Here is a 23,950-nt window from a genome sequence, read left to right on the forward strand (position 1 = left end):
TTCCCCTGGACCGGAGGAAAGATGGGAGATGGAGGAGAGGGAGAAGTTGTCTCTTCTGTGAGTACATTCTGCAAGTAAAATTTAATCAATTCTTGATGTTTAAATAATTCAGCAGAAAAGGAAAGCAAGTGTAAGTGCCTAGAGGGAAGCAAATGGCTGTGAAAGTGGAGATGGAGGGAAGCTAGGCAAATACTGATTTATTGGTGATCCTTTGGAAGTCCCTGGGGAGGGAGGTGTTCAGAACTGATGTGCTTTACTGCAGGAAGGATTTAGCACTCAGGAAAACTTGAAAACTGAGAAAACTGAGACTGACAATGACAGTAGCGGCTGCTTTTCAGACCCACTGGAGAGAGATTAGCCCAAAGTCATCCATTGCGGGCCCTCTGGTGCTGTCTAGCAAGGCTTCTCTAATTAAGCAAGTGCTGTAAAGAGAGCTGTCCTCTTAACAAGGGCTTATTTGCCATCTGAGGGGAAGTGGGGAAGTCTCCACCTGTGTTACACAGACTACTTTCTCCTCAAAGATATGGCCTGTGAAGTACAGCCTGCTCTTGCTTCACTTGAGGCATTGGCTGTCTGTTCTGAAGGTCTAGAGCTTCAGACACAGTGGCCCTTATGTACCCAGGTGTGGAATTGTGGGCACGGCTTGCTGTGACAGGGTCCCAAGCTTTGCTCATTAACCTGGGAGGCTGACGTCTCTTCCTGTGTGGATTGCTGTACCCATGTGCATGTATGCGTTCCTTGCATCTTCTTCCTGGGTAAATTGGAGCATGTGGAAGCAGAATGACAACCGGGGCTGAAAGTCGTTTGGAATATATCTACTCTAGGGAGAATAGAAAAGTTATTTTCTGTGTGTTCCTCCAAGCCTGATGCTTCCTGACCACATATCAAGACCTGTGGGCACCAGTGGAAGAATGGGGTGATGAAGTTGGGGAGTTGACTCATGTAGAGCTGGCCTTTGTGGCTCAAGTGGCCCTGAAGGAGGAAGGTGAGGAGGTAGGGAGAAGAGAGCACCTGTCTTACTTTGTGGCTCAAGGCAGGTGAAGTGGTTAGAGACCTGAGACTTGTGTCCAGCTGGGGCCTCTCGGCAGGCTCTCTGAAGGAAGAAGTGATTTCCAGTCTTTTGGTTCATTTGGAGATCTAGCTAATAGTTTCCAGGCCAGAAGTCCTGGTGAGTATCTTTTGGCCTGTTCTGGCTCAGATCTTTCCAGCCTACCCAGTTGCTGTTCCTACCATTTATATTAAAGCTTTTGCTGGCCTGGGTTTTCTTCTCTTTGAATATTCCCCACAGTCACAGATATGGAGTGAATCTGGAAAAGATAGTTTGGTGTTTATCAGGTCTGCAAGCAGACCTTTCCAGGCAGCTCAGATTATTGCTTTTAGAATCCCCATCCATCTGAAGTTTCTAGAGAAATGCATCAGAGACAGGGAGGGTGAGCAAGGCCTGGCCTCTTCCCTCCAGAGAGTTGCTGTTCAACTGGGCAGAAGGCATACATTCTCAAAAAAAAAGAAACTAACCAGAGAAAAAGACTTTTTCTCAAGTGAGATTCTAAATGGTCCTTGAAGAAACAGTGAGGGTTAAGAGAGGCATTTGTGTCTTGGCAAACAGTTATAGGAGACACCAGAGCTCCCTAGTGTCCAGCAAGACCACGTTGTCTGTATGCATTGTATCTATGTCGTCACCTGCCAGTCTAAGGGTGGAAGCCTTTTCTTCTTCTTCCCTGGGGGAGATGGAGAACAGCTGTCTCAATTTTTAAAAAACTGGCTTGAATATGCAATAAGCACCCTCTAAGATTCCCTCCCTCCAGACAAAGCTAAGTCCATCAGTCTGGCTCATTTCTAACCCCTTAGCCATCTTAAAAGCCTGCCCTGGCCTTAGCAGAACAGAAGAGGGGTCAAGAACATGGCTCTTGTTCTATCTGACACTTAATCTCCAAGTAACCTTGTGCAAGTGATTTACCACCCTAAGCCTCAGTTTTTCTACCTGTAAAACAGGCATCCTACTGTCACCTACTCCACGGGGTCGTCTGAGGATTCAGTGAGAAGATTTCTGCAGCACGCTTCCCATGGTGCCTGGTTCCAGAAGCTGAGAATTGTTCTCTGTTACTATCATTCTCCACATTGTGCTTAGAATCAGTCATAACTGTCTAGTGAGGTGTTGATTACTGCTACCATTCGGAAAGCTGCTTAAAATTGAAAAGAGTTACTTTGCCTGAGACTTTGCATTTTTTAAGCTGACATATTTTTTTTTGTTACACAGTACTCTTGCAGAATAATCAAATAGAATGAATCTGTGAAGCTATCTACATAATGAGGCCAATGTGGCATAAAAGAATGAAGTCCTGAAAATAATAGCTAAATTTCCAGTGTCAGTTTAACCTGAGCATTTATAGAACTTTAAAAGACCTAGGATTGAAAAACCACCTTCCCTTTCTGCTTCTTTGCCTCCCCCATCAGACCTTGGAGTCTTAGAGCTTGGGGAGTGTGTTCTCACTGTTGGCTTCCTAGGATCTAGCAGGTTGCCTTGACACAAGGGAACATCAGCAATTATATGTTAAGTAAGTGAAAGTATTTTTACTTAGAAATTTTTTGAAAAGGTGGAGGAAACTGAAGTTAAGAAGTAGAACTCCAGAGTAGAGCGGGTGTGATCAGCTCACGGTCACTGCAGCCTCTGTGACATTCACTCTCCTGGTGGTGAAGTCTCTTTGGGTGGTGTGGTTGAAGGTGCGTGGACATTAGGGTCAGACAGGCCTGGGCGTGGTTGTGGATTTGCCACCTTCCAGTTTAGTGATGTTGGGGAATCAGTGTGTTCTCCCTGTTGTATCGGGTGGTGACAACACCATTTCCATGGGATTGTTGACCTGAGGTACTTGGTACTTGGTACTTCTGGGCTCTCTCTTTGCCTTGATTTCTGGACTATTTGGATGACTCCACAGTTGATGTGCTTGGACTTGGAGGTCAGTGGAGGACAGGCGATCTCTGAAGATTGTTTTGAGAATAAGGAAGAATGGGCCCTCCTGGCCTGGTGAACCTTGATGTTGGGCTGCCTTCAGTAGGTAGTATGTGGCTTTTGATGCTGACCTAGAGATCAGCATATTAGATTTATGGGTATTTGCAAGAGTTCACGTGGTTCTTTGTCATCCTCGTCTGCAGCATGGGCTCACCTCCCAACTCTACCCCAACTCTACCCTCTTCTTTACATCTGCATTGCCCTCTCTTTAATCCAAGCTGCCCCATGTCTTTCTGGACTTCTAAATGACCTCCTAACTGGTCTTCATGTTTGTTTTACTTCCCATTTCCTCCCCAAATACCAAGTCCCCATAGAGCAGCCAGAGTAATATTATAAAAGCAGAAGCCTGATCAGGCCATTCATTTCCTTAAAAAAAGAAAACATTACAAGGGTGTAATACAGGGCTTTCCAGTACCGGCCTCTGCCAGGCTCTTCCCCCATCATCCCGTACCATCTGCTCTTTGCTCTCTCCAAATATACCAGCCCACTTTCCAGCACAGTGAGTGCTTCCTAACTCGAGGGTACACTTTTTGGTTACCTTTGCCTGGAGCCCTCTGCCCCTCATTCTTCCCATGGCTGGTAAACCTCCAAGCCTCTACCCTGATGTCCCATGGTCAGACCGTTCTCCCCGACCCTCTTTATTTCTGTCACATCACAACAGTAGCAGAAATTATCTTTGATATGATTTGGTTCCTTATTGCCTGTCTCCTCCCACTCCGTTAGAATGAAAGCTCCATAAAAACGGGGAACCCGTATCTCATCACTGCTGTGTTCCCAGTGTCTGGAACAGTACCTGGCACGTGAAGGATTCTATCAATGTTTGTGAATAAAGCAGTGAGAAGAGATACTCTAAATCTGTAAAAATACATGAAATTTGTTCAACTGTGTAGAGGAGAGTGCTGATTATGCCAGTGTTCTTGAGGATGTGGTAGTATTGAGTGGAACCTGAGAGGGAGCTCTCAGTCTCGTGGGTTTAAGGAAGAAAATGTTGCTGTGCTCCTAAGTGACAGGAATCACCTCTGATGTGGAAACATTGTTGGATTGTGATGGTGTCTAGGCAGATTGGATCTTTGTGGTTGGGCGTCTGCAATGGGAAATTATGAGCTTTGAAATCAGATCCTCCTTCCTGCCTCTGCTCTTTATTAACTGTGTGACTGTTATTTATCGTGACTGAACTTTTATTTCCCCATGTATAGAATGTGGACAATCATACAAGCCTTCTAGCATTGCTGTGGAAATTAGAGATAATCTGTGGCAACCTTTATTTTGGAGAGAAAAAATTTTAAATACTGTTAATTCAAGACATGGCATTAGAAATCCAATTTAATTAAACAACTACTTAAGCACTTTTAATAATCATAAGTATTGCAGGGAATCCAAAGATAGGTAAGATAGAAAACATGTTCTTAATAACTAAAAATCTGTAAAAAAGGTAATATTAGTTATAATGCTAATAACAAATATGTGTACAATACTTTGCAATTCTAAAAATGATTTTTATATGCCTTTTATTAGTTGGTTCACTACCACCATGTGAAGCAAATAAAATATAGGCTTTGTGATCCTGTGCAAGTCAAGGAGCTCTCTGAACCTGACCTTGACACTTGTAAAATGCCAAGAGTGATAGTTACATTAGAGAATAGTTACGAGAAATCTATGTGATGACCCAAGCAAAGAGTTGGGTGTGGCGGGGAGTCACTCAAATACGTTATCCCTCTCAAATACGTTATCCCTCGTCTAGAAACATGCTGACCCTGGATCCTACTTTCTTTCCATCACGTGTTGCTTCCAGATGACTGTAATATGAAGTAGTCGTGATCAGAGTCCTTGTGGAGGAGTATCAGAGTACCATGGGAGTTCAAATAAAGAGGGGGAAGGAGGGAGAGAGAGAGCTTGTGAGAGAGGGCTTTTATTTGAGAAGCTCAAGAAAGGCTTTTGGAAGAGAGAGCATTTGGCATGAGTCTTGAAGAACAGGTAGTGTTTTTGACAGATAACAAGGGATAGGCATCAAGATGCCATTACAGTTAGAAGGAATAGAGCAGTGAGGTAGGTGCGGGAAACCCCTGGGAGTGTGCCGTTGGAGCGTCAGGTAGGGAAGACTCACCTCCATGGATTGTTAGGATTCTAGGTTTCGAATTGTGGAAGGCATCTAACTAGGGGGCTTATGTACAGTAGGGCATCCTAGCAAGTGATCGAGCACCATCTTTTAGGAGCTGGGCCAAAGGCAGATGGATTTGGCAAAGGATATAGAATGCACTGGAGGAGAGAGAGACAAGCAGACCACCTAAAGGGCCCTTGTACAAATCTAGACAGAAAGTAATAAGTGTAGTTGAGATGCAAAGCAGGAGATAGACCAAAGAAATGAATCACTGCTCTTTGGCAATTGGCTCAGTGACAGCGGTAGGGAGAACTGTGGGCATGGTGGCTCTGAGCTTTTCAGCTTAGATGACTGGGGTCAGTGGAAGAAAGGGTGGAGGGAGTGGAGGAGGAAGAAGAAGGCTCCCTCCTCAACATACATCGTTTAGGGTATTTGGGGGCATCCAGTTGTTGGTTTTAATCAGACAGTTGGTAACATACGTTTGGGGCTCGGGATTAGAGATGGACTTTTGTGAGTCATCTGCACACAGCTGATGGCTGAAACGATGGGAATGTTTGAGTTCTTCCCTGGGAGACAAGAGGAATTTGCAAAATAGAAGAAAAGAGGTCCAATGAGAGAGCTGGGGACATTTTAAATTTGGAGTTGGCAACAAGGAGAACTAGTGACAGGAAGAGAAAGAGGTGTCAAAAGAGGAAAGGGCACTGAGCTGGGGATTGCAGCATCCAGGCAGACAGCAGATCAGATTTTCACCAAGGCGGGCTGGCGCACAGTTCTAAATGGTTTGTAAATTTTGAGGACTTTGAAGCTAATCAAAGTCTTAGACTGGTGATCAGGAGACCATGGATCCGTTTAAGAAAGCAGCTCAACGAGGGCAAAAATTAGCTGGTGAGATGTGAGGTGGAAGGGTGAGGACGTAGAGGCAAGAGAGGAACAAACCACTTCGAAGTGGTTTAACAGAGAAGGCTGAGATGGGACAGCCTTCTTTGAGGGAAACAAAGGAAAAAAAATAGAAGATAACATACGCTCCTTCCTTTTCTTAAAACATGCTTATGAAAAGGGAGATATTGAAAGGCAACAATGGGATAAGAATTGAAGAATACAGAATTCCTTTCTCAATGGAGAAGGTACCAACAAGCAGTCCTGTAGGTAACTGTGTGTGTGTCTATTAAACAGTCCCTACCGTAGATATTTGAACCAAAGCTGCTGGAATAATTGGTTTAAACAATTACCTGCTGGCCCGTCTTAGGCTGATTGTGAAGGAGATGGCATTTGCCTTTGGTGTCGTCTCCCTGTCACCCCGATTTTCCCTGCTTGGCCTGGGACAACCCTCCTGGGCCCCCTTCACTGTCTACTCTGAAATGAACAATTGGTTTATCTCTATTCTATTAACTAATGAATCCGATAAGCTAATTGCCATTCCTGGCAGAGGACTAGAAAGCTCTTTCTGAAAACAGCCGTCCAAAATTGTAGTGTCTTTTATTGTGTAATCATTAATGGTTCACATGGTAGAATTTCAAGTCAGGAAGGAGGAGCAGGGACAGGCAGAAGACGTGTTGGGAGATTTTGCTCTTCAAATTCCACCTTGTTTGTGGCCACCCAGTTCTTCTAGCACCTTAAGCACTAAAAAGTTTGATGCTATATCCTCCAAGTAAAATTAAGTCTTTTATAAAATACAAAGCTTCTACTTAAAACAAGTTCTTTTATATTTTCTGATTATAAAGTTGTGGCTGAAGTCAGTAACATTACATATTAAAAAAATTTTTTTTTGCGTGTGTCTGTGTTCCAGGTACTTGTAGTTATCTTTTCAGAGACATCAGAGTCATCCTCTGATTCCATCCGGAGTGAGTCCTTTGTTTCCGAAGCCCTGTCTGCACAATTCTTTCCCAGCGACTCTTTGTCTATTTTCCTGCTGGACTGTGAACTACATAAAAGCATGGGATTGACCTATTTCATATCAGTTTTCAAAGCCCAGCAATGTTTAGCACTCTTTGGGGAACAAATATGGACTCGTATAGTTAAAAGATGGGAGAGGGGAGAAAGGGAGGGGAAAAATGGAAAGACACAGAGATACCTCTGTAGCTAGAGTTCTGGATGCAGTTAGTTTCTATTACTAGAAGATTTGGAAGTACAGCAAAGTCAAAACTTTCTTCTTATTTCTGCAAGCAAACAGGGTACTAGAAACATGAAGCATTCTTGCAGCAAACGTCCAGCATCTATACTATAGCTTCTTGGATGTCAAGTCAATGCCTAGTTTGCAGCTATGGGAGTTCACTTTCTAGTGCTCTGAGCAGGAAATCTGTCTCTGCCTCTATGGGTCAAACTTCTCTTCTGGATGAGGACAGAGTCTCATTGGATTGCGATGGATGAAGCTTGTGTAGCCCAAGTTCTAGCCCGTCCCTCCTAGACTTAGTGAGCTGTGGAAGAGTTATTTAGAGTTTGCATCAAGCTATTCCCCTTTATAGCGCTAATATACTTCAATCAAATGGAGGTGGCGCCTTAGATAGTAATTGTGACATACCTACCCTGAACTTAATGACTGTTGCTGGGTTTGGTTAATATAAATATTCTATTGTATTGGACATATTTTTCTATAATTTATGGAAGTTATTTTATCAATAATATATGAAAGCAAGCTATTGCATTCTGGGTTACCCCGTATCATGTTCTAAACCTAAATGTGTGAAATTCTTAGGAATCCTATAGTTGGGGGTTAAATATATTTTTGGAGAATCAATGACAGGATGCAGTGTGGTGTGACAGGTCGGAGGCTTGGCTGAGAACCAGAAATTCTGGATTCTAGTCTCAGCTCAAATCGTTACCTTTCACATGGCCATGCGAAGTTATTCTCCGTTCCGGAAAGGGAAACTAATATCCTGCCCAGCCTCTAAATCATGAGAAACAAATGGAGACAAGGGACCTGAACTTAACATAGAAGCAAAATTGCTATTTAATACATGGGAAAATTATGTTATAAACTGTTACTGCAGAGTAAAAAAAAAAAAAAAATCAGTAGGATATTAACTCTATTTGCAGTAAATATTTGCAGTGCACCTGTGTCAGTATCTTCTGTACCTAGCTAAGCAAAGATCTGGACAGAAGTCTTTCTATTTCATGTCTTCACTAAAGGAAATAACTTTACGTGTCTCACCACGTGGTTTCCGTGTCAGAAGTGCCACCTGAGTCTTAGCATAACTAGAAGATGTTTGCAGAGTAGCAGTTTAACTGGATCGCACAGTGCCACACCAGGAAGCTGCCGCTGGGGTGACATGCTCCAGAAAGAAGGCTCAGCGTTGTCTGTGCTGTCCTCCATTTGGCAAAATGATTTCTGCATTCTACCTTCCATGAAACAGCTTTTCAACCTCCTCTCCAATGAGGAAGGTTTGATTTTTTTTTTTCTTTTCAGACTTGACTTGGCAGAAAACTAGATCTGTTGAAATAACCATAGCAGCAATTTTTATTCATTTCTTTAAATATAATAGAACGTAGTTTACAGTTTACCTTCTCTCATGCTGTATGTGGTCAAGATAGAAGCCATGCTTGTGAGGGAAATCCCACAACCCCTGTGCTGCTTGTTATTATATAGTGTGCTACAGCCAGAAAGATCAAGTCTTTTCCTTCACAGAGAGGAGGCGGCTCAGAAAATATAGGTAAATTATTTAAGGTTGTAAAGTGTGTTGGTGGGGGGTGAGGTTCTGGATTAGAAGCAGTTCACCTGATTCTCTACTAAATCCTTGCATCTTGGTAGATTAAGATAAAGAGCAGTTCAAGGGCAAAGATTGGGGAGAGTTCATTGTATTTTGATATGAAATGAAAATCACATACAGCTAAGAACCATAAGAACCATATTTTTGAAACAGAGATTCCACTCATTTCTTTAACAGAAGTAACACTTCTGTATTCATCTTGCCTGTTAGCCAGGCAGTAATCTTGAATTTCTTCATTATCTCTTGGGCGGTTTGCCTTCCCAGAGTGTTTTCTCATAGCTGTCTGCGATCTTGACAGTGCCTGTGTGTCCATACAGCAGGACTTTTGGCAGCAAAGAAAGAATTCTAGCCTGGTTTCCTCCTGCAAGACTCCTTCTTTTTGTGTTGCCTTTGTTCATTTTCAAGACTGCAGAGGTTGGCATTGCCTTGGCAACTCCAGTAGAAGCCAATTGCTGCTTTACGGACGTCAGCTTCATTGCAGCCTCTCCTGGGAACAGCCTTGGCTTTGGCCAGAACACGCACCAGCTGCCTTTCCTGGGGCACAGAGCCAGTGTGGGGAGAGGGATGGGAATGTCTGGGTCCAGCTCTGGTTTAGCATTTGTACCCCTAGTCCCAGAGTCATCTCAGCATAGACTGGGGCAGGCAGAGAAGTGGCGAGGAGAAGGTGGAGCTGGAGTGGAGGGTTCAACTGACAAGAGAATCAGCCTGCCTGTCTTTAGGGTCATCTCGTGAGGCTACATTTGCAGACTGATGGACCCAGGAGAGGATGTAACAGTGACGGGAAAGAGCTGATGGTCACTGCCAGCTATGGGATGTTTCTGAACAGTGTTTTTTCCTGCTTTGGGAATTTGCAGGCCAGCTCCAGATAAGTGGGAAAGTAGATGATGGGGTAAAGAGCTGTGAAGGGATGCAGAAAAGAGAGGGCAATTCCATGACTGCTAGAATCCTGGAAGTGGGAGATGAGAATGGTCAGCAAAAAGTAAAGTTTCTGACACTGGAGGGGTACAAAAAAAACAGATTCCCTTCCTGCCTCCAGCATCCCAGCACCATTTCATGGTGTTCTGGTCCCTACGTCTAACCTCCTTGGTGCTCATCTGGCGGGCACTGGTGATGACTGGTCATCATCACAGATAGTCGACTTTTATGAGCACCTACCCTGTACCACTGTGGACAAGGCTCCCTGCTACGCCAAGGCCTTCAGGAGCCTGTAGCACTCTTGTGTAAATTAGAAATTGATAATCCACTAGGCAGATGTGGACCTCTAGGCTCAAGGCTTGTCAAGTGACCAGTACCCTTTTATGAAGAAAAAGGCACCCCCTTTTCTAGGCCAGTGTTCCAAGCTTATAGCTTGTTAATTTTTAACGACTTCATTTTCCACTCATTCCTTTCTCTGGACATCAGCCAAATGTGTTGTCTCCATATTTGATGGTGATTCACCAAATCTGGAATCTCTTAGGACCTACTGAATGAAAGAGTGAAAAATGTCTAGGATTTTGCCTTACTTCGGGCTTCCCAGACGCAGACACTGAGGCAAGGGTTCAAGTGCGAGTTTCTTTCAGAGTTGAGTCCAGGAGGCACTGATGAAGAGTGGGGAAGTGAGGCAGGGAAGTGAAGGAAACCAGTGTAGGGTGTGTCATCACACGTTACCACCCCAAGCAACAGGAGTTTCATTCCAGTGGGGAACTCTGGGAGCCAGTTTGGAATACATGCCTCAGAGTCACCCCCCTCCACTTCCACTCCTGGGTGAGGGAGCTAAAGTATTTACCCCAACACCTATCAGTCATTGGTCGGGGAATGCTGGGTTGGTGCTGGGAAGGTCCTGGCCCACTGCAGAGGGCCCCAGCAGCCAGAAAAGCCCTCAGGCAAAGAGGCGCAAGTGCTGGAGGTTGGGCCAGCCTACCTGGAAACGGTGGTGATCGAGAGGATGTTGTTCAGGACTCTGAAGCATCTGCTTCAGGTTTGCAATTGATATTAGTACAGAAGTTTCTAGGAGGCTCCAGAGCTGTAATAGCAAAGCTGGGGAGTCTGCGAGTACCTGTACTGGATTCATCTCCTTACCTTTCTTGAACAGACTTTACACTGCACATTGAAAGTTTAGTTATTTTTAAGGCCAGTATAGGAAGGCTTTGGAACAGTTTTGTTAGGACCCTCGGAAATTAAATGGCCCCATGCTCCTTGGAGCTGCGCTCATGAGTCATAGATCTGTGGGCTTGGAGATGCCTGAGGCATGATTTGGCACTTGGATGTTGTAAGGGCACCAGCATGCCAAGTCTCTGAGCTGGTACATTGTGAGCGATTGTCATTTATTAGTATCCCTTTCTTTAAAGGATCGCTGCTCAGTCAGTTTGGTATAATACAGTGCCTGGTATAAATTGGTCCAAAAAATTTCTTTATTACAGAATAACACTGACCACATCTTTAGCATCTTCTATAAAACCTGCCATTGCACTAGATCCTTTATTCACATCTAATCCTCACAGGAGGCCTGAATTGTGGATATTATTGGTTCTATATTACAGTAAGGAAACTGAGCCTCAAAGAGATGGGAATTACACCCAATGTATTTGAATTCATTTCTACCCCAAAAAGATAGGCTGCCTTCTTTGGGAAACACTTAGTATTGGTTACTGGAGTGAGGAGCACAGAAACCTTATAATAAATCCCTTTATAAGTCCCCTCCTCTTGGTCTCCTGTTCTTTCTTAAAGCACATGGATGTGTATAATTTATACTTTTCGTAAGATGATTCTCCCATTTTGGGCCATTTTATAAATGTTAAGATAATCTCATGATAACAATGTGTTACAATGCCTAGAAACATCTCTGTATCCATATTGATATGTTAAATATCAATTTAAAAAACTTCTTCCAAGATACAAATCAACTTCATAAAGAAATAACACTGGATGCCCCACTGGGATGGCTGTAATAAAGAAGACAGACAATAACAAGTGTCAGCAAGGACGTGGAGAACACACTACTGGTGGGAAATTAAAATGGTGCAGTCACTTTGGAAAATAATTGGTCACTTCCTCAAAAAATTAAACATAGAGTTTTACCATATGACCCCAAGATTCCACTCCTGGATACATACATGCCCAGGGAAAACAAAAGCATAAAAACTTTTATATGAATATTCAGAACAGCGTTCATAATTACCAAGAAGTAGAAACATTCCAAATGTCCATCAGTTGGTGAATAGATAACAGAAAATGTGGTAAATGCCTACGTGGACTATTGTTCCAATCATAAAAGTAAATGAAATATTGATTCATGATGCAACATGGATGAACCTTGAAAACATTGTGCTAAGTAAAAGAAACGAGTCACAAAAAGCTACATATTATATGATTTAGTTTACATGAAATGTCCAGAATGGGTAAATCTGTAGAGACAAAAAGTAGATTAGTGGTTGCCTAAGACTGGGGGGATTGGGAGGATGGGAGTTTCTTTTTGGGATGATGAAAATGCTCTGGAATTTGTGGTCATGGTTGCGCAACCTTGTGACTATTCTTACCTGATCATCCACTTTTATTAAAGCGGTGAATTTTATGGTATGCAAATTATATTTCAATAAAATGAAACACCTTCTGGCAGGATATTCATGTTGATAAAAAATGAGTATCAACATTAACCCCAAGGACTTCTGCTTTTTAGTTAATGTTTTGGAAACATTCTGTCAGGTTGTTACCAAAGCCCTTCATGGTCTATGAGTTTATCTTATTTAATTTATTCTTGTGCAAACTAATACAATGCTTTACTGATGTCTTAACCTTGGACATCCTTGGAGTCCTTCACGTCAAGACAGAGCCATACAACTTTTTGGAAGGAAGCACATCTGTCTTTCTCTTTTTCAGATAAAAGAAATTTGGATGTTGAACACTTAGCTCCCAAAGAGAAACAAAACTGCGATGTAGATGTAGGCAGTTCTCTGGCCTTGGTATGTCATGTTCTGGAGGACGATTTTGCTTCAGGAAGGCAGATTTTAATTTAAGTCAATATAAGGACACAACTTTCTAACAATTAGAACTAGTTGAGTTTTGAGCAGGTTGACCGTCTCCTGTCAGGGCCATGGAGATGGGAGTTGTGCGTTGAGAGGAGGTTGGGGTGGCTGCCCCTAAAGTTCATATTAACTCTAGGAGGCTGTGATTCTAATTCTCCTGCTGTTCTACTCCAGCTCTCATAGCAATTGTCTCTTTGTTCATTGAACTAATCAAATGTATATTTGGAAATAATTTAGAATTAATTGAGAGAAAGCAGGGAAAGAAGGACCAGAGGCTCATGCTTGTTGTTTCTTTGATGTTCGGAGAGAGCAGTTGATTCTAAAGCCAGAAATTTTAGAGCACTGGATAGAGAGCCAGGAAGTCTGGATTCTAAGCACAGATCTGCTACCGACCTAATTGGCTGGGGGACTTTCTGGAAGTCATCTACTCTCTCCTGATCTTATTTGTTTGTGTGTAAAACATGATGTTGGTTTGGGATGACCTTGAGGGACCTTTTAGCTCTGACAAATTCTAGAATTTTAAAAAATAACTTCAATTTTTCATATCAAGTCTTACATCTGTGTTTGCATAGTCTGTGATCAGCCTTTGCCTGTTTTTAATTCCTTCCCTTGCAAGGAAGGGTACTTTGTGCATGCCCACCATTTTTCTTGCCATTCTGGTTCTTCTCTGATCTTAAGCTGTTCTTTTGTCATTGGTTTCATGTCAGTCCCACCTTTATCATGACTAACACTTTCTTGATGGCTATTGGCTGTAGTTGGGATGTCTCTTTAATCACCTCATTAATCACTTTGCTTCAGTCTTTCATATTAGTGTTTGCCTCTGCTGTTTTATGTGTCCTACTTTTCCAATAGATCATAAGCTGCTTAGGAAAATGATATGGTGTAAAGAAAGAACACTGGAAAACAGATCCTTAAAGTTATTTCCCCAAAGTAAGAGAGCTGATAATGTGGCTAGGCCTTAGTTTCCCAGTTTGTGAAATGGAGATAATAATATCTACCTCATAGAGTTACTGTAAGAATTAAATGAGATAAAATATAAAAGGATCTTGATCATAGTGGTTGGTGATGGTTTTGGTGGACAGTTGGTGGTCAGCATAGGCTGAAAGAACTTATTTCCTGTACTTTGAGGAATGACGTGCCATAAATAGCTGAGGCAGAGAGTCAGTGATCTCAGTAACCAGTCCCTCTTCAGTATTTAAGGGTAATTCCACAGAGTGATTTTAAATTTAAGTCTTTGTTTGTTTCTTTCTTTCTAAGTAAAGGTGGAAGAAAAATCATTCAAATTATTGGCTACCTTTGGTTCCAACCCTTGATTGATCTTAGAGATTGTTATTAGATTACTTCTTGATGATCTCTTCTTGGCGATAATTAATTTCAGTTTCCTTAACATCCCTCCTGGTGCCCATCTTCTACACCTTTATGGGAGTCTTTTGCTTTTCTCTGTCTCCCAGAATAATATTCCCTCCAGGCTGGGGAACAGTCATTGGGTAACAGGTCAAATGTATTAATAGGCATGCCATATGCTTCACAGACAGTTTGCTCTCAACAACCATTTTAAAAAAAAAAAATTAACTATAAAAATGTAAAGACCATCTGCTGTTATTTTTTGTATGTGATCCTGGTTACACTGCTCCTATGCAATTAATACCGTTCTACGTGGAGGCTTTCATGACAAAGCTGGGGCACTTCACTTTCAGCTGTAATGTATGCAGAGAGTATGTGTCCCATCCAGTTTCCCTTCATGAATTGCAGCAGGTTTGCTTACATGTAATTAGGTCTTGGGATTTATATGACTTCTGTCTCAGCCGGTTAAATGCTTTACCTATAGGGGTCCATTTGATTGGTTGAGAATAGGTCACATCCTTTTTTTAAGTTTGAGATGGCGAATAGACATCCAAGTGGAAATGTCCAGCAGGCAACTGAATATATGAATCTGGAACTTAGGTGAGAGATAAGGCTGAAATGTTACATGTGTAGATGGAGAGGAAGCAGAGGTCCGGGTCTAGGGCACACCATCATTCAGAAGTCTGGAAGAGACACCAGCAAAGGACACTGATAGAGAGTAGCCAGAGAGTTCGGACAGAACCAGGTGCTGAATAAGTGCCTGGAAAGGAAAATGTTTCCAGAAGCAGCAAATGGTGACCCCATCATTCAGTTTCAAGTGTTAGTACCCAGCACCCATATCAACATGTAAGTCCAAAAGTTTATTCTCTAGCTACAACCTTAGTGACAACTACAGTGAGCTGAGCCCAACACCTGTCCACAGAAACCCTCAGTCATAGAGGGATCAGAAACAGGGAGACTCTTGCCTGGGAGACAGGTCTTTGTTTAAGTGTCAGTCAGAACTTGTGAGACTTTTATACCATTACCAAAGCGGCAAAGAGTAATTAGATTTTTCCTCCTTTCTTCTCTCCCTCCCCTTTCTTTTAACTACTTAATGTGCTAATCCTGGCAAGATAGATGTCATAACAAATAATTTTCTAAATTTAATCTTTTGTCGAAGGCAGCTTCTGTTTGGGAGTTAACTTCAACTTATGCAAAGTTGTTGTATTTTCTTTTTGCCACTTGATAAATGATATTTAAATGAGTAGAGATTTCTTGCTTACTGCCTCTCAAAGTTGAAAATGTAATACACGCCAACATTTTAAGTCAGGGGGCAAAATTGGGGAGTCCTATCTTTTTGTACTGTATACTATAAGGTAAATGTCATTTTTCCTGCTGTATTAAGTGTGTTTCCTCTAAAACCCAAAGCAGGATCATGCTGTAAACATGATGGTTTATTTTGCTGATTCTCCTCAAGTTTGGAGAAACAGTGTATTTGTTTTAAATTAAGCAAAGCTGCATTTTCTTTCCAGAAGGTTCAAAGGATAACAAATACTTAGGCAAACTCCGTAAATGTTTATTCTTACCTTTTACCCTACTGACATTTAGTTGAATTTTACAAGTAGATACAGCTAATAAGAATGTAGTGGGCTGGTCGTTGGCAATAGATCGTGGTGAGGAATAGTCTCTTGGTTATTCAACCAAGTACTTGGTTCACTAATTGAACAAGATTTGCTGGAAACAAAATGTCAGAAAATGATACCTTTCCTCAATTTTATCAGAATAACTCTGCTTCTGCTGTTTTGTATAAAAACAAAATTTTATAGTATCTCAAAATTCCCTATTTTTTCCTTCAGTTTGAAATAACTTACTTCAGACTGGTGGAGGTAGTTTATTTTCTAGTTCTCTCAATCCTGTTTTCAGACTAAAGTTCAAGCATAACGCCTAAAGAATAGGACCTTACTTACCTATGTGCAGCTCTACTCTAGTCATAAATAAGTAAAATGTTAAGCCAGGCTGACAGCTGTGTACTTACTTTTGTGTGAAGGTTATAGGATGTAACAAGCCTTGTCCTTGGATCCTTCATGAGCAGTTATCTTTTCAAGGTGCCAGACTGTCCTTGGGTGGTTCCCGGTGTTCACAGCCATGTGTAGGAGGCACACGGTGGAAATAAAAGAGGCTCTGTGCTTTCATCTTTCCTCCTTTTCTTTTCCTGCCCTCCCCTCTGCCACTTGGGGAAAATGAGGATGAAGGGCCAGCTGGGTGGATCGGGCTCTGGGTGGTATTAGTGGAGAACAGGTACTGTTGTGGCGGCGGTTCTCCCAGGAGGAGACCGTGTCTGTCTTACCCACCACCTTCCCCAGTGCTCAGCGCTGTGCTCAATAACTCCTGGCTGGAGGGTGAGTGATTGGGGGTCAGGGCTCATGCAGTGCCATGCAGTGCTTCTCCCATGGAGAACCTCCCAGTGGTTCTCCCTCTTTCCTCTGACAGTTACCTCCATGAACTGTACACGGTCCAGCGTCAGACCAAATCCCAAGACCTCACATTTGGGAAATCACCTGGTTTACTGTACAGAAGGGCTTCCTTTGCCTGGGAAACCTTGACCCAGTTAAGGCACCACTTATGAATGTGAAGAAAACACTAGAATTATTTGGGACATAAAGCAAGGATATCTTGCTAAGGAGAGCAGCTTCTTAAATCTGATAACGTTGTCTTCTCATTGTATAAAATGCACGCACGTAATCTCCACCCGCAGCGCCCTACGTGAACCGGCTCTTGATTTCCTCTTGTACCACCCTCCAGTTCCCTGAGCACACCAGACCCCTTCCTGGCTGCTGCACCCGCTGTCTGGAGTGTTCTGCCACAGCTCTTCATGTGCCTCAGTCTTTCTGATCCTTTAAAGATCTGCTCAATAGGTACTTCTTCAGAGAGATCTTATGTGCCCTCTCTGTCATCTCTCTGTCCCATTATTTTACACCTCAGCATTTTGTATCTTCTGTGTGTTTACTTTCTTATTAGCTATCTGCCACACTTGACTGAGTACTTTACGTGGGCAGGACTATTTTCTGATGTGGGCGGTGTGTAGTCTAGCGCCTAGTCCAGTGTAAGCTCTCAATAAATAAAGGTTTGTTTAAATGAATGAATGATGCAAGTCAACCTATTTTTCATCAGAAAAAGTGTTTCAAGTAAACAAAAAAAACCGCCTTTTTTTTCTCTCATATTCTCAACATACAACGTACACATAATGTATGTGTGGTTCATGCTGTAAAAGTGCTGTTGTCTTGGTAAAGAACTGCTGCATAAAATAGTCGGTGATTTACTGCCTGTGGTCTAACTAATAACATTAGTGCTTTTTATTCCCAACCTTTAAATGTGTTTTCTCTGTCCCTTTTTCTTCTTCTGTCTTTCTTTTTTAGCAAGGGAAGCCATATGTCTTCGACAGAGTGCTGCCTCCCAGCACGACCCAAGAGCAGGTGTACAATGCGTGTGCAAAGCAAATTGTCAAAGGTAAGTGCTGTTTCTTTATTTCCTCCAGGACCTTTCAGAGTAATTGAAAACATTAAGTGATATTTGCAGCCTAGGAATCAATGTGCTTTGACTGTAAGCAGAGGCCTACTAATTGGAAACACTGAATTATAGCTTGAGCTCTGCCTCTGATTTGCTGTGATGTCAGGCAAGTTATTTAACCTCTCTATACCTCCTTTCCAAGGAGATTTCTTTATTTTTTTTGCCACCTTTTTGGCAGAGCCATTCTATCACCCAGAAGCTTAAAAGCAAGCTATGCTCGTACTATTTCTGTAATGGTTTCAAAATACTGCTGCAGGTATAGGACCTCCTGTTTCCTTTGAAGAAGAAAAATATATACATTTCTGATTCTCCAGCTGTACATTTTGGTTGATTTATTTTGTGCATCTGTCTCTTCAGAAAAAAGACTTAAATGTGGAAAACTCTGGTCATCAAGGACTTCTCTACAGCTTCATAAAATCACATCACCTTGCTGGTTATTGAGCTGTTTTTGCTACTCAACATTTCTTAATTATACTTTCATCTAACCCACTTTCAACCATCCTACCCAGATCTTGACCTTTGTTCCTTCAGATGGGTAGCCTGAAGCCTAAATTTGTGTCTTGGAGATCAGTCTGTTTCTCTGGGACTGGCCTTGGCCCTGAACGATTTGTGCCACAATAACAGCAGGGAGATGAAGTAATTTACACATCATTCTACCTTGCCCTTTCAAATCAGGGACAGGTTGGAGCTTGACTTGCAGAGCTCACCATCTGCACAGAGCCGAGGGGCATCTCCTGCTACTTTGCTTTTCATCATCAAATCCTTGTTTTCACATTTGAATGTTATGGCAATCTTGCTTTCAAATGTCTTGATGCTGCAACCTTTATAGGTAACTCTGGATTTAAAGAGCAAAAAATAAAACCAAAACCAAAAAAAAAAAAAAAAAACCCCAACCTTGTCATGTTAGTTCTACTTATTTTTAGAAGCTGAGCTGACTAACCTAACGCTTTGAAATTCATGAAAATCAGCCCTGGGTACATCTGTTAGATTAATTCTGACCCTGGACACCTGCGTGGGAGACTCTTGTCAGTATGTAATGTTCTTTGCTGAGGTGTATGGTTATTCACATTCTGGTTGCAGACATCAATTAATTTTGAAGGTCTTCACAGGAAGATTATTATAGAAAACTGAAAGGAAAAAATATGCCTGAATTTGAGCTCCTTTTGAATTAAGAGTATGGTCCTGTAACTGGTGGGAATTTTCATCTTCTCTTTACTTCTACTCTTTTGCTTCTCTTTCTATCTAAACATGTTTCCTCTCTCTTTTTGGAGTGTATAGTTCTAGTTTGCTCCAAGTCAGCCCCCCTTCCCCTCTATTATTAGACTCTTTCATATTTTTATTAAAGTAAGATTAATCACACATGAGCCAGAATTTCCTTTTTTTTTCCCCCTCTCCTCCTTCATTATCAGAACTGAATAGTATTTACCACATACTGTGCTAAGCATGAGGGCCATTTAAATACCTCCCCACCCTCCCTAAGCTGACATTATAATTAGAGGTGGAGGAACTCCATTTAAAAAGAAATCCTGTGATTAACAAACAATAATAATAGTCTTTGAGTCTTTATTTACTAGAGAGGTTTGGGTCTCTTTCAGTGTTTGGATTTTTCTACACTATGACATGTCAGAAATAGGCAGTCCTTGGGGAGTTCTCATGAAGATGTATCCTAACTATGGATAACTTGAGCCCCAATATGTGATGAGCCACAAAGAAAACCATTTAGCATAAAAGTAGGCGTTGACATGATATAATAAACAGATATTTTCCAGGCACCCTAAATACTATCTACTCATTCTGTAGCAATGAAGAGTACCTTAGTCTCCCTTGAAAGGAAATTAAGAGGGACATAATGAAGACTGATTTAACTTTTTTAAATATCCACTGAGGCTAGCGGAAGGGGAAGTGGCCATGGATTTCTGCATCAGCAAGGTCAGACATAGCTATACAAGAAATAGCTCCTTGGATTAGATTACCAGGTACAACAGTGGTATCTCTTGCCATGCTGACTCCTGTTTAAGTCAGGAATGGAGGTGGTGCTGTGACGGCCTTTTTCCTAGAGGCCGAGAATTGAATCAGATGGCTTCTCTGAAGGTCACCATAGTCTCCATGATCCATGATAATGTGGTGGAGCGGTGAGCTTTCCTTTCAAAACCTTAATGTTTTTGAGATCAGGAAGACACCTTTTAACTGGACGCTTTTATTCTCGTTTTTTTCATTTTCATTCCCTTCAACTTCACTAGGTTTTTAAAAAATATTTCAAACATTTTAGATTGTAGAGTCTCGACCTCTCCCACACTCTCATCTTGTCGGGTGTGTTTTTCAAAATGCTGTCTGAAAAATATGTAGGATTCTCATCCTCTTATTCTAGAAGAGGTAGAGGGTTTGTGACTACCAGCATGGTAAATAGGAAGGTTCTGGTAGGTGCCTAGGAATTAAAAACCATGGTTCCTGGACGCTGTTACTGAAGCTTGAGTAACTATGTCCCAGCTTACAGAAGTCATAGACTATCCGATGCTAGAGAAAGTGGTTTCTTGTTTTCCAGATCTAATTTCTTTAAACTTTATTCATTTGCTTGTTTCTTTCATTCATTCCTTATGCAAATGTATTAAGTGTTTACCATGTGGTAACCTCTGCTGAAGATGAGTCACCAAGATATGTCAGAGTCTTGCAAGAATTTTTGGGTATAAGGAAAGAGATGAACACATTGATAATTATCACGCACATAAATATTATGGGCTTTGAGGTGGATGTGTGCAGAATGCTATGGGAGCACAGAAGAAGGTCACTTGATACTGATTTTGGTGTGAAAGGGGATTGTAAAATTAAGGAAGGCTTCTTGGAAAGGTTGGGTCCTGAGGACTGTAGAATATTGGAAGACTGTATAAGCAGGAGGAATAGCAAAAGAATAAACATAAAGACACAAATTATATGGCATGTTTGGGCAACTTAGAATGGTATAGGGTACGTGGAGTATGAAACTTAAAAAGTTAGGGTGGATCAGAGTTTGGTTGAAATTGATGGGCTTTTATGGCATTTTAAATCTTAATAGCTCTATGAGGTACGAGCATTATTATTCCCATAAACTGAAGAGGAACTGAGGTGAAGCAACTTGGCCAGGGCAGTTAGGAGATAGTGAGGCTGGGACTTAAGCCTGATTTTGTCTGACTGACTTTGGATTTTTCTGCACTGTCCTCCCACTTTTCCGGTGGGCCCATAATGAGCATCTGATAACAATTATTTTATGAGTCATTCCTTTTCTGTCAGGCCAAATGGACTGTTAACCAAGCACTGGAAAAAGACAGGGATAGGGGTGAGAGGAAGGTAGAGGAGAGAGAATAGAGATTGCAGTTCTGGAGCCTCGGAGTGGCCCTGACTATGTGCCAATAAAGAGATGCATTTTAGTTCTGAAGATGCCACGGGCCCTCTCCTGGGCGCAGTGGTGGCCCTTCAGGCTGGCTGGTTGGCCCCACATCCTGGTTGGCCCGGGTGTTCAGCAGATCTGTCTTTGTACTCCCTGCGCACGGCCTGCTTTAGTTGTTTGGTTGACTGGTGAGAGTCTTAGGTCTAAGCTGGGATGACCTGTCAGCCCCTATTGCCAGAGACCTTGGTGCCCCGACAGGCCACCATTTCACCTGGAGAGCTGGTGGAGGTCACAGCAGCCTCCTCAGCCTCCTACACTTGATATGTAAGTATGATTATGTTCTCCCCAAATTCTTACGGGACAATGGAACTGACTCTTACGCTCCAGTAAGACCTGGATTCAGAACTAGCAAAATCTGAGGTGGAAACTTGGCTTCTGAAATTTGAAACAAGAGGCAAAATGTGTTTTCAAGTATCCCACCCGCCTTGCGCCCCCCCTTCCTCCTGGGAAAAGAGAGGGTTCTTCCCACCGTCAGTGGAATCTCTCTGGGCTTTGCTTGGCTGCTGGGTGGACTTGTGCTGTGTTTGCGGGGTGCTGCTGGCTGTATGGTGCGAGCTGAGATCACATCACACCAGACACCATCACAAAGGAAAGCTCTGTCTGACTGAGCTGGTTCCCGGATCGTGGCTGGCATGTAGAAATGGTCATTTCGTTACGGCAGAGACTCTGAAACGAATGCTTTCCTCGGACCCAGGAACTGTCATTCAACATGATGAAAGTGCCTTTTTATGAGCTGTTTCTGTTAGAGTCAGGGTAGGTTGGCTGTGTGGCTCAGTGTGGTGTGCTGGGCACAGGCCTGCTCTCCCTTTTCTTTTTCAGCGGGTTCTTCTGTGTCCTCTATCTCCTGTCATCTCAGTGGTCCAACCCCCAAATACGTTGTTTGTGCTGCACTTCTACCTGCTTCCCCTCTCAACTAATAATTAAACGTAAACAAATAAAACCCCACAAAACCAGGAGTTTGGGAGAAAATAGAGAACCCTGGATTCAGAGAGCTTTTTTTCCCTTTTTAAATTACCTTCTAATTCAGAATTGAGTCGATAGAGGGTGAGATCAGCTCTATTCAACCATAAACACTAACGATGGATTCTTCAACAATGAATTAATTGGATCGTGATTGTAAAAACTTTAAAGGGCAAATGGAGTTTGTTGTAATGGGGTTTTACGTGTTCTGTTTTGCCTAAAAACCAAAAAGGTAATTGCACTCAGTGTTGAAATAGCAGCATCAAGCAATCAGGGATTCTCTAAGTATATAGTCCCATGTGCTCCTCAGCTCCTTACTCCTAAACAAGTTCAGGTATGTGTCCCAGTCCTTAACCTGAGGAGTTTGGTGAGCAGTGACTAAGAGATAGTAGGATTGTGCATTCTGCTTCCTGTGAGGGTGGATTCAGAGGGGTGGACCAGGCCTGGGGGTGTCTAGGGAGGCCTAATTCAGATGCCCTGGCTCCATTGTTTCTTGGCAGAGGAAGAAACAAGAGCTGGATTTTCTCCTGTCAATAGGGCTTGGGCTCTGAGTTGAGTTTTCTTTAGAGTGTGGCAGGTTGCTCAGAGCCACCTCCCGTGTACACGTACACGTGTAGGGTGGCCAGTAGCCCATTATGAGGAACAGAGGGAGCTGGATCTTTGGCCTTGGCCTCCTTAACCCCTGTTCCAACACCTGGGCTAATGGCTCCCAGTGTGCTTCCTACATAGGGGCTTAAGGTAAGGAAGACCTTCCAGTTTGGGGGAGATGTTTAATTTCTAATAAATAGAAGCTTTAGTGCTGCGATTGTGGCTAGCATCTCAATTGGCTGGAGTTGTTTGTGCCATGAATATAGAATTTTTAAAGTATAACCAAGGGGCGGGAACCTTTTTCCTTGGGTCCCTCAAAGCACATCACATTCATGGGCATGTAGAGGCTCTCTGCTTGGGCCACCCATTTTCAGGCCTGAGGAGTCTTTTCTCTGAGAAAGTTGGCATTTTTCTGAAAACTGAAGCTTGAATCTCCAAGAGCCCTTCTTCAAGTTTTTGCTTCTCCTGTTACCAGGGAAACCATTACCAGAAGTCTGATACGTGTGAACATTTTCTCTCTCAGTATAGTTTGACATAAACTCTTGAGGGCTGCTAGGATTAAAAAAAAAAATCCTGCCACTTTATTTTTCTTCTTTTAGCTTCCTAAAGGAAAATCTCACTTATTTTTTTTCTGTCCTCAGTTCAGACCTCAGTAACCTCAGATCAGTAATATGAATATTAAAAAAGATTTTAGAAAATCCAACAAAAACTAACCAGCATTGTAAAATTCAGAGAGACCAAAACAAACTCAATCAGGACCTGAAATAGATGGAGCTGATTGCCCGGCTTGATTTTTTTGTACATGACCCTGAAGAGGACACCTCAGTGTGAGGCTCCTCTCCCTGTTCCCGCTGTCCTTTCAAGAATGAAGACTTCCTCCCTTTATATAGAGATGGTGGGTCAAGGATATTAATTATCCATCATTCCCCTTTTGATGAGATTTATGTGGATGAAGGTGAGTTGAGGGAAACAAGCACACAATGTATTTTAATCACCTCTGCTGCTTTGAAAGAATTCCTACAGATAATCTTCAGTGCAAAGTAGCCTCCTTCACATTCCTCCCTGTCCCTGTGTAAAATGGAAGCCGGCCTGCCTTGCGTGGGGGCGCACGCAGTGTGCTTGCTGTGTACTAAAAGATGTTCCCAGTGCTGATGGGCCTGGGCTGTCTTGCCAGCACGATCACTGAAAAAACAGAGGTGTTAACTTTGACTCAGGGCCCTGGAGGTTTCTGGTCCGATTTAATTGGATTGTCACCGTGTGACTCAGTTTGCAGAGTGGGGT

The 23,950-nt window shown here is 42.4% G+C and overlaps 1 protein-coding gene across 3 annotated transcripts in view; it reads left to right on the forward strand.

Annotated features, from left to right (window-relative positions):
- The window catches only part of KIF5C (kinesin family member 5C), a 143,645-nt gene that overhangs the window by 25,356 nt on the left and 94,339 nt on the right, over positions 1–23,950 (forward strand). For all 3 annotated transcript variants that reach the window (XM_015596694.2, XM_006921056.3, XM_015596693.2), the window contains exon 2: positions 17,550–17,640. In XM_015596694.2, coding sequence (XP_015452180.1) covers positions 17,550–17,640 — 91 coding nt within the window. The remainder of the gene's footprint in view (positions 1–17,549; positions 17,641–23,950) is intronic.

The sequence above is a fragment of the Pteropus alecto genome, unplaced genomic scaffold, assembly GCF_000325575.1.
Source record: "Pteropus alecto unplaced genomic scaffold, ASM32557v1 scaffold3, whole genome shotgun sequence".
In the NCBI taxonomy this organism is placed as follows: domain Eukaryota; kingdom Metazoa; phylum Chordata; class Mammalia; order Chiroptera; family Pteropodidae; genus Pteropus; species Pteropus alecto.